At 39.5% G+C, this 12,366-nt stretch overlaps 1 protein-coding gene across 9 annotated transcripts in view; it reads left to right on the forward strand.

Annotated features, from left to right (window-relative positions):
* The window catches only part of SPIDR (scaffold protein involved in DNA repair), a 454,456-nt gene that overhangs the window by 25,020 nt on the left and 417,070 nt on the right, over nucleotides 1-12,366 (forward strand). For all 9 annotated transcript variants that reach the window (XM_008255503.5, XM_089335201.1, XM_089335200.1 and 6 more), the window contains exon 5: nucleotides 2,927-3,090. In XM_008255503.5, coding sequence (XP_008253725.1) covers nucleotides 2,927-3,090 — 164 coding nt within the window. The remainder of the gene's footprint in view (nucleotides 1-2,926; nucleotides 3,091-12,366) is intronic.

The raw sequence follows: 12,366 nt of genomic DNA on the forward strand, positions 1-12,366 counted from the left end.
CCTCTATGCCAAGCCTTTAGAAACGTTTTCTTATTTAGTATTTCCTAGAGTAACTCTACCGAGATAGGAGTAACAATGTAAGTTTGGATCTTTAAACTTTGTTGGGATTCTGTTTTGGATCCCTTTGACTTCAAAGCTTGTTCTCTGAACTCCTACAGAATGCTACACCCACACTACCACCTGGCTAACTTGTGGTTATTGGGTCAATATTATAACAATGAATGTGTGATTGAAGTGTAACTTTTACCAGTTTTGTTTGCTATTAGTATTTTGTGTTGTATCTTGATTTAGACAGTTGAAAATAGGGTTTCTCAGTCTTGGCACTGTTATCACTTGGGTCCAGATGCCTCTGTCGTGAGGAGGAGGACATTCCTGTGTGTTGCAGAACGTTTTGCACCTTCTCTGATCTCTATCCAGTAGATTACAGTGATGCCACTGGTCCCCGTTGACACAACCAAAGAGGTCTTCTGAGGTTAGGCATCCCCTGAAGGACACACCCCAGTTGATAGACACAGACTAGAATTATAGAAATCATGTAGTTTTTTTTTTTTTTAAAGAAACCTTTTATTTAATGAATACAAATTTCGTAAGTCCAACTTTAGGAATATAGTGGCTCTTCCCCCATACCCTCCCTCCCACCCCTACTCACATCTCACCACCTCCTCCCTCTCCTATACCATTCGTGAAGATTCATTTTAATTAACTTTATATACAGAAGACCAATTGTATATTAAGTAACGATTTCAACAATTTGCTCCACACACGCAAAGCTGTGATGGTGCTTGTGTTCCTTTGGCTTCTTGCTATGAGCATTCAGCAACCAAGAGAATTTCTCTTGCATTCCCCTGCATGCCTCCATGACTAAACACCATGTTGGATATAGGAAGTAATTGCTATTGTGCATCTGCTTTTCTCGGGGGTGGTCTGAACTTCAGGTTTTATAATCAGTATAGTGGGCTTGGACTGCGTCTTCTGGAATGACAGTACCAGATTAAAGAAGACTTTTTGTCTTATCTCATTTTAACTTTACTCTCTTCCTTTTTGTTAAGATTTATTTATTTATTTGAAAGTCAGAATTAAAGAGCAGAAAAGAGGCCGGTGCCACGGCTCACTAGACTAATCCTCCGAGTACTCCGGGTTCTAGTCCCAGTTGGGGCACCGGTTCCATCTCGGTTGCTCCTCTTCCAGTCCAGTTCTCTGCTGTGGCCCGGGAAGGCAGTAGAGGATGACCCACTTGGGCCCTGCACCTGCTGGGAGACCAGGAGGAAGCACTTTGCTCCTGGCTTCGGATTGGCGCAGCGTGCCGGCCGTAGTGACCATTTGGGGGGTGAACCAACAGAAGGAAGACCTTGCTCTCTGTCTCTCACTCTCTCTAACTCTGCCTGTCAAAAAAAAAAAAAAAAAAAAAGAGCAGAAAAGAGAGGGAAATCTTCCATCTGCTGGTTCACTCCCCAAGACGGTAGCAATGGCGAGGAGTGAGCCAGGGTGAAGCCAGGAGCCGGGGCTTCAACTGGATCTCCCACATGGGTGTCAGGGGCCAAAACACTTGGGTCATTTTCTGTTGCTTTTCCCAAATGTATTAGCAGGGAACTGGATCAGAAGTGGAGCAGCCGGGTCATGAACGAAGGCAAGATGGGATGCTGGCATTGCAGGTGGTAGCTTTACCCATTACGCCACAACTCCAGCCCCTTAAATTTTTTTTAAGTTTTAGATTTACTTCAGGTATTAAAGCTAATATGTTATTTTTAACATTACTTCATTGCACTTCATAGGAATTTTTTTGCTATCAGACCTCCGAAGTAAGACCATGTTATTTTATGAGATTTCTGTGTCGTTGCAGTAGCTCTTAGGGAGCACTTAGATGGTGGTGTGCAGAAAATGTTTATGTGATATGCTAGACCTCAGAGACTAATCTGTCTTTAATAATGATATTTGTTTCTCTAAGCAGACTGCATTAGAATCAAGACATTTGGCTTTTTAACATGAACATAATTTTAATTTGCCACCTTAAAAGTTTGCAAAAGTAGCATCCAGTTAATAATGATTTGATGTGATTTAAAAACTGAATTTACTTTCATGGTTTCCTTACTTTAATGTAAGAAATTTAATAGAAGAAATTAATGTATAGAAAAATTTGAATCGAAAATAATGTTTGAAATTTTTTTAAATTTTTTTAAATTTTATTTGACAAATAGTTAGACAGTTAGAGAGAGACAGAAAGGTCTTCCTTCTGTTGGTTCAGCCCCAAATGGCCACTATTGCCAGCGCTGCGCCAATCCGAAGCCAGGAGCCAGGTGCTTCCTCCCAGTCTCCCATATGGGTGCAGAGGCCCAAGCACTCTGGCCTTCCTCCACTGTCTTCCTGGGCCACAGCAGAGAGCTGGACTGGAAGAGGAGCAGCTGGGACTAGAACCCAGCGCCAATATGGGATGCCAGTGTAGTAGGTGAAGATTAACCAAGTGAGCCACGGCGCCAACCCAAGTTTTTTTGTTTTTGTACTAGAGAACTGGCTAAGTAAACACGGGTTCATTGACACAGTGGAATTCTATATTGTAGAAGGGAATAAGGATATTCCCTGCTTACTAATAAGGAAAAACGTCTTAATTATGTGAAGTGAAAAAGATTATGGTTTGTAAGAGAGGTGGAAAAATAAAACATGCACAATTACTTATATTTAGCTGGAACAGGCAATGGAAACTCTGCAAGCATATAAAACAGGTGGTAAATGTAGTTAACTTAGATTGGAGTGGGGTTAAGAGATGCGAGAAACAAAGTGACTAGAAATAAGGCTAGGAATATATTTTCACTGACTTAATGTATATTTAAAATTTATTCAGAAATGGGGATATAGTAACTACTGAGAATAAAAATAGATTTAAAAAATTTAAAAATTTGAAATTAAGCAAGTTACAACTTATATTTTTTAGATGAATTGCAGTTCATTGACTGGGAGCTCGACAGTGACAGGGAAGGTGCTGGTGAATGTAACGAACTTGAAGATGGCGAGGGTACCATGGATATCTCAGACTGTGCTTCCTGTTCAAGTAGCCAGTCTTTGACGAGTGATGACAGGCTCTCTGAGTTTGCTAAGGTAAGAATGGATCGTTTCAGAAACTCCTATTCTTTTATAACATATGTTCATCAAGGCCTTTTGGTGTTTCTCCCACCGTTCCTTCTCAGGGATCATCCTTTTCACTCTCAGAGCTTTCTTTTGAGCTCCACACCTTGGTCCTTAACTCACATGCTGGTGCTGTGCTTCTCAACATGGGGAAATATGGAGCTCTCTCCCCCCTAACTCTCCACTGCCAACTAGGTAATGAACTTTGGCTGTCCCTCCAGGGCCCTAGTACAGATAGGTCAGGGTTTGGTTAGTTGAGTGTGCAGCATTTACATCATTGTAACTCAATAAGGAATCTTGATCATCAAGACCAGTGCTAATTATCATGATGATCTTGAACAACTATTTGTGTTGCTAGGATTTTTTTTTTTTTTTTTTTTTTTTGACAGGCAGAGTGGACAGTGAGAGAGAGAGACAGAGAGAGAAAGGTCTTCCTTTGCCGTTGGTTCACCCTCCAATGGCCACAGCGGCCGGCGCGCTGCGGCCGGCGCACCGCGCTGATCCGATGGCAGGAGCCAGGAGCCAGGTGCTTTTCCTGGTATCCCATGGGGTGCAGGGCCCAAGCACCTAGGCCACCCTCCACTGCACTCCCGGGCCACAGCAGAGAGCTGGCCTGGAAGAGGGGCAACCGGGACAGAATCCGGCGCCCCGACCAGGACTAGAACCCGGTGTGCCGGCGCCGCTAGGCGGAGGATTAGCCTAGTGAGCCGCGGCACTGGCCTGTTACTTGGATTTTTTAAAAAACATATTTGTGTGAAAGGCAGTGGGACCCAGAGATTGTCCATCTGCTGGGTTCATTCCCTGAATGCTCGCAGCAGCCAAGGGCTGGGTCAGGCTGAAGCCAGGAGCCTGGAACTGCATTTGGGTCTAGCACTTGTGTGCCAGGGGTCCAGGTACTTGAGACTTCTCTGACCACCTCTTTGGGTGCACATGAGCAAGAAGGTGGAATCTGAATTGGAGCCAGGACTCAAACCCATGCACTCTGACATGGGGTGTATGCATCCCCAAGTGGCATCTTTACCAATTCATGAAAACACCTGTTCCCTATATTGACTCTTTGCTTAGGTAATTTTACTGAACATTAATGGAATCCTAATATTTCATCATTGTCTAACTCTCTGATCATCATTTCTCTACATAGCAGACTTTCTGTCATTTTTATTTTCTTGGTGAATGTTTCCTACAACCTCCTAGTTGTTCCAATTTGGATTCAAGATCCTCTTCTCTTTGTGATGTTGTCACTCTGGGGATCTCTGTTGCCCATCATTCTAGGAATTTGTACTCTTGTTTCCTGCATGGTGCCCCTTTATACTGCATTTCATGTTTTCCTCTTTCTTGGTTTTCACCCTTGTTTTGGTTGAACACATCTTCTGTTAGCTTCTGAGAAATGATGTATAGAAGTTTTTTGATGCTTGGCATGTCTAAATATGCTTTGATCTTACTGTACTTTGACATATTATTGAAAACTTCTATAGAATTTTAGTTTGGAAATAACTTTTTCTCGAGTTTTAAAGGCATTGCTTCATTGTCTTTTAGCTCAAGAGGTTTTGCCAGTCAGGCTGAAGCTTCTTATTAATGATCTTTTAAGATTCTTTTTTCTCTCTCTGTGAGTCTGCCTTCAAATAAATACATGAATCTTAAAAAATTAATATGAATATATTTATAAAAATTCATGAAAAAATAGAATGAAAAGATAGTTATTTTCGTGCAAAAAAGTTTGAATTTTGTGCCGGATAGATTTATTTTTTAGAAACCTTTTGTTTAATGAGTACAAATTTCCTAAGTACAGCTTTAGGAATATAGTGATTCTTCCCACCATACCGACCCTCCCATCCCCACTCCCACTACATTTCCTCCTCCCTCTCCCATTCCCTGTCCCATTCTCTATTCAGATTCATTTTAAATTAACTTTATACACTGAATACCAACTCTCTACCTATAAAAGATTTCAAAAATTTGCATACATGCACACAAAATATAAAAAATCTGTTTGAAAACAAATTTTACAGTTAATTCTCCTAGTAACTCATTGAGGACAGAGGTCCTGCATGGGGAGTAAGTGCACAGTGACTCCTGTTGTTAATTTAACAATTAACACTCTTATGTATGACATCAGTGATCACACTTGGCCTTTAACATAAGCCTCCAAAATATGGAAGCCTTTTGAGTCCACAGTCTGTGTCAATATATGAACAAAGCCATAAGCAAAGTGGAAATTCTCTCCTCCCTTCACAGAAAAGTACATCCTATGTTGGTAGCCATTCTTCCCACTGGTGTCTCATTCACAGAGGTCCTTCATGGAGGACATTCTTTTGGTCACAGTGACTTGGCTTTCCATGCCTGAAATGATCTCGTGGACTTTTCAGCCAGACCAGAATGCCTTAAGGGCTGATTATAAGGTCAGAGTGCTATTTAGAGTGATTGTCATTCTATGAGTCGGCTGTTTGTACTGCTTCTCATGTTGAAACAATCTCTTTTTTTTCTTTCAATTCTATCTATTGTATTACCAGACACTTGATCTTATGTATATAATCTCTTTACTCAGTCCTATCTATATGATCAATTTTACACTTAATATCATCACTTTAACACTTAAAATGGCATTATTACCATAAAGCTTAATGGAATCCGGAGTCCCATGGGAAATTTTTAGCTTACCCTTTGAGGTAATTCCATAGGAATGTATGCAAAACGATACAGCTTTACAATTACAAACTTCCTCCTTCCTCTCTTATTCCCACTCTTATTTTTTACTGGGATATATTTTCAATTGACTTTATACCAATATGATTAATACTATGTTTTTTTAAACTTTTATTGAATAAATATAAATTTCCAAAGTACAACTTTTGGATTATAGCAGCTTTTACCTCATAACTACCCTCTCACCTGCAAACATCTGATCTTCCACTCCCTCTCCCATCCCATTCACATTAAGATTCATTTCCAATTATCTTTATATACAGAAGATCAAGTTAGTATATACTAAGTAAAGATTTCAACAGTTTGCACCCACACAGAAACACAAAGTATAAAGTACTGTTTGAGTACTAGTTTTACCGTTAATTCACACAGTACAACACATTAAGGACAGAGATCCTACATGGGGAGTAAGTGCACAGTGATTCCTGTTGTTAATCTAACAATTGACACTCTTATTGATGACGTCAGTAATCACCCTAGGCTCTTGTCATGAGCTGCCAAGGCTATTGTCATGAACTCAAGGCCTCTTGAGTTCGCCAACTCCAATCTTATTTAGACAAGTCCGTAGTCAAAGTGGAAGTTCTCTCCTCCCTTCAGAGAAAGGGACCTCCTTCTTTGATGGCCTATACTTTCCGCTGGGATCTCACTCCCAGAGATCTTTCATTTAGGTCTTTTTTTTTTTTTTTTTTTTTTTTTTGTTGTTGTTCATAGTGTCTTGGATTTCCATGCCTGAAATAGTCTCATGGGCTTTTTAGCCGGATCCGAATAACTTAAGGGCCGATTCTGAAGTCAGAGTGCTGTTTAGGACATCTGCCATTCTATGAGTCTGCTGCTGTGTATCCCGCTTCCCATGTTGGATTGTTTTATCCTTTTTGTTTTTTTTTTGTTGTTGTTGTTGTTTTTGTTTTAAACTTTATTTAATGAATATAAATTTCCAAAGTACAGCTTATGGATTACAATGGCTTCCCCCCATAACGTCCCTCCCACGCGCAACCCTCCCCTTTCCCACTCCTTCTCCCCTTCCATTCACATCATGATTCATTTTTGATTTTCTTTATATACAGAAGATCAGTTTAGCATACATTAAGTAAAGATTTCAACAGTTTGCTCCCACACAGAAACATAAAGTGAAATATACTGTTTGAGTACTAGTTATAGCATTAAATCTCAGTGTACAGCACACTAAGGACAAAGATCCTACATGAGGAGTAAGTGCACAGTGACTCCTGTTGTTGACTTAACAAATTGACACTCTTGTTTATGGCATCAGTAATCACCCTAGGCTCTTGTCATGAGCTGCCAAGGCTATGGAAGCCCCCTGAGTTCACTGACTCTGATCATATTTAGACAAGGCCATGGTCAAAGTGGAAGTTCTCTCTGTTTTCTCCTTTTTAATTCTATCAGTTAGTATTAGCAGATACTAGTCTTGTTTATGTGATCCCTTTGACTCTTTTTTTGACAGGCAGAGTGGACAGTGAGAGAGAGAGACAGAGAGAAAGGTCTTCCTTTTGCCGTTGGTTCACCCTCCAATGGCCGCCGTGCTGACATGCTGCGGCCAGCGCATTGCGCTGATCCGATGGCAGGAGCCAGGTGCTTCTCCTGGTCTCCCATGGCGTGCAGGGCCCAAGTACTTGGGCTGTCCTCTACTGCACTCCCTGGCCATAGCAGAGAGCTGGCCTGGAAGAGGGGCAACTGGGACAGAATCCGGCGCCCCGACCGGGACTAGAACCCGGTGTGCCGGTGCTGCAAGGTGGAGGATTAGCCTATTGAGCCACGGCGCCAGCCGATCCCTTTGACTATTAATCCTATCATTATGATCAATTATGAACTGACACTGTTCACTTTGAGTGAGATGGCATTGGTACATGCCACCTTGATGGATTGAATTGGAATCCCCTGGCACATTTCTAACTCTACCATTAGGTGTAAGTCTGAATGAGCATGTGCCGAACTGTATATCTCCTCCCTCTCTTATTGCCACTCTTATATTTAATGGTGATCACTTTTCAGTTAAATTGAAACACCTAAGAATAAGTGTGTGTTAATTAAAGAGTTTAACCAATGGTATTAGGTAGAAAAATAAAATACTATAAAGAATAAAATAGTAAGTTGTTCCTAGACAGCCAGGACAAGGGCTGAACAAGTCATTGTTTCTCATAGTGTCCATTTCACTTGAATAGGTTTCCTTTTTGGTGCTCGGTTAGTTGTCACCGATCAGGGAAAAAATATGATATTTGAGCTTTTAGGACTGGCTTATTTCACTCAGCATGATGTTTTCCAGATTAATTCATTTTGTTGCAAATGACCGGATTTTATTTTTTACTGCTGTATAGTATTCCATAGAGTACATATCCCATATTTGCTTTATGCAGTCTTCTGTTGATGGGCATTTAGGTTGATTCCAGGTCTTAGCTATTGTGATTTGAGCTGCAATAAACATTGAGGTGCAGATAGCTCTTTTATTTGCCAATTTAATTTCCTTTGGGTAAATTCCAAGGAATGAATTGTCTGGGTTGTATAGTAGGGTTATATTCAGGTTTCTGAAGAATCTCCAGACTGACTTCCATAGTGACTTAACCAGTTTGCATTCCCACCAACAGTGGGTTAGTGTCCTTTTTTCCCCACATCCTCGCCAGCATCTGTTGTTGGTAGATTTCTGAATGTAAGCAATTCTGACAGGGTTGAGGTGAAACCTCATTGTGTTTTTGATTTGCATTTCCCTGATTGCTAGCGACCTTGACCATTTTTTCATGTGTCTGTTGGCCATTTGGATTTCTTCTTTTGAAAAATGTCTGTTTAGGTCCTTGGCCCATATTTTTAAGTGGGTTGTTTGATTTGTTGTTGTGGAGTTTCTTGATCTCTTTGTAGATTCTGGTTATTAATCCTTTATCTGTTGCATAGTTTGCGAATATTTTTTCCAATTCTGTTGGTTGACTCTTTACTTTCCTGTTTCTTTTGCAGTACAGAAACTTCTCAATTTGATGCAATCCCAAATGTTAATTTTGGCTTTGACTGCCTGTGCTTCTTGGGTCTTTTCCAAGAAGTCTTTGCTTGTGCCTATATCTTGCAAGAATTTCCAATGTTCTGTAGTAATTTGATAGTTCAGGTCGGAGATTTTGATCTTTAATCCATGTTGAGTGAATTTTTGTGTAAGGTGAAAGGTAGGGGTCTTGCTTCATGCTTCTGCGCATGGAAATCCAGTTTTCCTAGCACCATTTATTGAATAGACTATCCTTGCTCCAGGAATTGGTTTTAGTTCCTTGATCAAATGTAAGTTGGCTGTAGATGTTTGGATTGATTTCTGGTGTTTCTGTTCTGTTCCCTTGGTCTATCCTTCTGTTTCTGTACCAGTACCATGCTGTTTTGATTATAACTGCCCTGTAGTATGTCCTGAAATCTGGTATTGTGATACCTCTGCCCTCGTTTTTGTTGTAGAAGATTGTTTTATCTATTCGAGGTCTCCTGTGTCTCCATATGAATTTCAGCATCATTTTGTCCAGATCTGAGAATTTCTTTGGTATTTTGAATCTATAAATTGCTTTTGGGAGAATGGACATTTTGATGATATTGATTCTTCCAATCCATGAACATGGAGATTTTTCCATTTTTTGGTATCCTCTTCTATATCTTTCTTTAAGATTTTGTAATTCTCATTGAAGAGATCTTTGACATCCTTGGTTAAGTTTATTCCAAGGTATTTGATTGTTTTGGTAGCTATTGTGAGTGAGGTTGATCTTAGCATTTCTTTCTCAGCCGTTGCATTGCCTGTGTGTTCAAAGTCTGTTGATTTTTGTGCATTGATTTTATATCCTGCAACTTTGCCAAACTTTTCTATGAGTTACGATAGTCTCCTAGTAGAGTTCTTTGGATCCCCTAAATAATCATATCATCTGCAAAGAGGGATAGTTTGAGTTCTTCCTTCGCAATTTGTATCCCTTTCATTTCTTTTTCTTGTCTAATGACACTGGCTAAATCTTCCAGGACTATATTGAATAGCAATGGTGAGAGTAGGCATCCCTACTGGTAGTGAATCTCAGTGGAAATGCTTCCAACTTTTCCCCATTCAATAGGATGCTGTCCATGGGTTTTTCATCAATTGCTTTGATTGTATTGAGGAGTGTTCCTTCTAGACCCAACTTGCTTAGAGTTTTCATCATGAAAGGTGTTGTATTTTATCAAATGATTTCTCTGCATCTATTGAGATAATCATATGGTTTTTCTTCTGCAGTTTGTTAATGTGGTGTATCACATTGATTGATTTGTGAACGTTGAACCATCCCTGCATCCCAGGGGTAGATCCCACTTGGTCTGGGTGAATGATCTTTCTGATGTGTTGTTGCATTCTGTTTTCCAGTATTTTATTGAGGATTTTTATGTCTATGTTCATCAGGGAAATTGGTCTCTCATTCTCTTTCTCTGCTGCATCTTTTTCAGGTTTAGGAATTAAGATGATGCTGGCTTCATAGAAAAAATTTGGGAGGATTCCCTCTTTTTTGATTGTTCTGAATAGTTTGAGAAGAATTGGAGTTAGTCTTCTTTAAATGTCTGGCCATGAGTTGTCTAAATTGCGTTGTTTGTGTTGATTAATATTCCTTCTGTACCCAACTTGCTCAGAGTTTTCATTATGAAAGGGTGTTGTATTTTATCAAATGCTTTCTCTGCATCTGTTTTGTTCGTTAGTTCTTTAATATGATGTATCATATTGATTGGTTTGCTGATGTTGAACCATCCTTGTATACCAGGTATAAATCCCACTTGTTTGGAAGGAATATATTTCTGATGTGCTGTTGGATTCGATTGGCCAAAATTTGGTTGTTATTCAGGGAATTTGGTCTATAATTCTCTTTTTCTGTTGTATATTTTCCAGGCTTATGAATTAAGGTGATGGTGGTTCCATTGAAAGAATTTGGGAGGATTCCCTCCCTTTCAATTTTTTGAATAACTTGAGCAGAATTGGAGTTAGTTCTTCTTTAAATATCTGGTAGAATTTCATGGTGAAGCCATTTAGTCCTGGGCTTTTCTTTGTTGGGAAGGTCTTTATTAATGATTCAATTTCTGTCTTGGTAATGGGTCTGTTTAAGTTTTCTGTGTCTTAATGGCGCAGTTTAGTCAAGTTGTATGTGTCCCGGAATCTATCCATTTCTTCTAGGTTTACCAGGTTGTTGACATATGGCTCTTTGTAGTAATTTCTGATGACTCTCTTTATTTCTGTGGTGTCTATTGTTACATTTCCTTTTTCATCTCTAATTTTATTGATTTGCGTCTTCAATCTCCTTTTTTTGATTAATTGGGCCAATGGTGTGTCAGTTTTGTTTATTTTTTCAAGAAACCAGATCTTTGTTTTGCAGGTTTTTTTTTGTATGTATTTTTTGTTCCAATTTTGTGGATTTCTTCTCTAATTTTAATAATTTCTTTTCTCCTACTAGTTTTGGGTTTGGTTTGCTGTTGTTTTTCTAGATCCTTGAGGTGCTCTGATAAATCATTTATTTGGTATCTTTCCAATTTTTTGATGTGGGCACCAGCTGTTATAAACTTTCTTTTTAACACTGCATTTCTTGTATCCCATAATTTTTATTTATTTGAAAGACAGAGTTACAGAGAGAGGTAGAACCTGAGGGAGAGAAAGATCTTCCATGCACTAGTTCACTCCCCAAATGACCACAATGGCCCGAGCTGAGCTGATCCGATATTAAGAGCCAGGAGCTTCTTCTGGGCGTCCCACTTGGGTGAAAGGATCTAAGGACTTGAGGTTCTTTTACTGCTTTTCCTGGCCATAGCAGAGAGTAGAATCAGAAGAGCAGCAGACGGGACTTGAAGTAGTGCCCACATGGGATACTGGCTTATAACACGTTGCGCCACAGCGCCAGCCACATGTATCTTATAAATTTTGATACATTGTATTGTCTTCTTCATTTGTTTTAAGAAATTTTTTGATTTCGTCTATGACCTAATGTTTATGCAGGAGCATGTTGTTCAGTGGCCTTGTATTTGTGTTTGTTCTAGAGATTCTTGAGTTGCTGATTTCCTCTTCATTTCATTTTGGTCTGAGAAGATGCATGGTATGATTGGATTCTTTTGAGTTTGCTGAGACTTGCTTTATGGCCCAGGATGCGGTCAATCCTAGAAAAAGTTACATGTGCTGGTGAGGAAAATGTGTATTCTGTGGCTGTAGAGTGGAAGGCTCTGTTGATATCTGCTAGGTCTATTTGTTCTGTAGTGTCGATTAACTCTGTTGTTTCCTTGTTGATTGTCTTTCTGTTTGATCTGTCCATTGCTGAAAGTGGGGTATTGAAATTCTCCATTACTATTGTATTTGAATCCATCTCTCCCTTTAAATCTGTTAACATTTCTTTTAGATAGCCTGGCACCCTGTAGTGAGGTGCGTGTACATTTATAATAGTCACTTCTTCCTGATGAATTGATCTTTAATCATTATGTAGTGCTCTTCTTTGTTTCTTTTAATACTTTTTTTTGTTAAAGTCTATTTTGTTTTGATATTAGGATGGCTACACCAGCTCTTTTTTGGTTTCTGTTAGCATGGGTTAT

The sequence above is a fragment of the Oryctolagus cuniculus genome, chromosome 6 (assembly GCF_051225735.1).
Source record: "Oryctolagus cuniculus isolate XC-2025 breed Fujian yellow rabbit chromosome 6, ASM5122573v1, whole genome shotgun sequence".
Lineage (NCBI taxonomy): Eukaryota > Metazoa > Chordata > Mammalia > Lagomorpha > Leporidae > Oryctolagus > Oryctolagus cuniculus.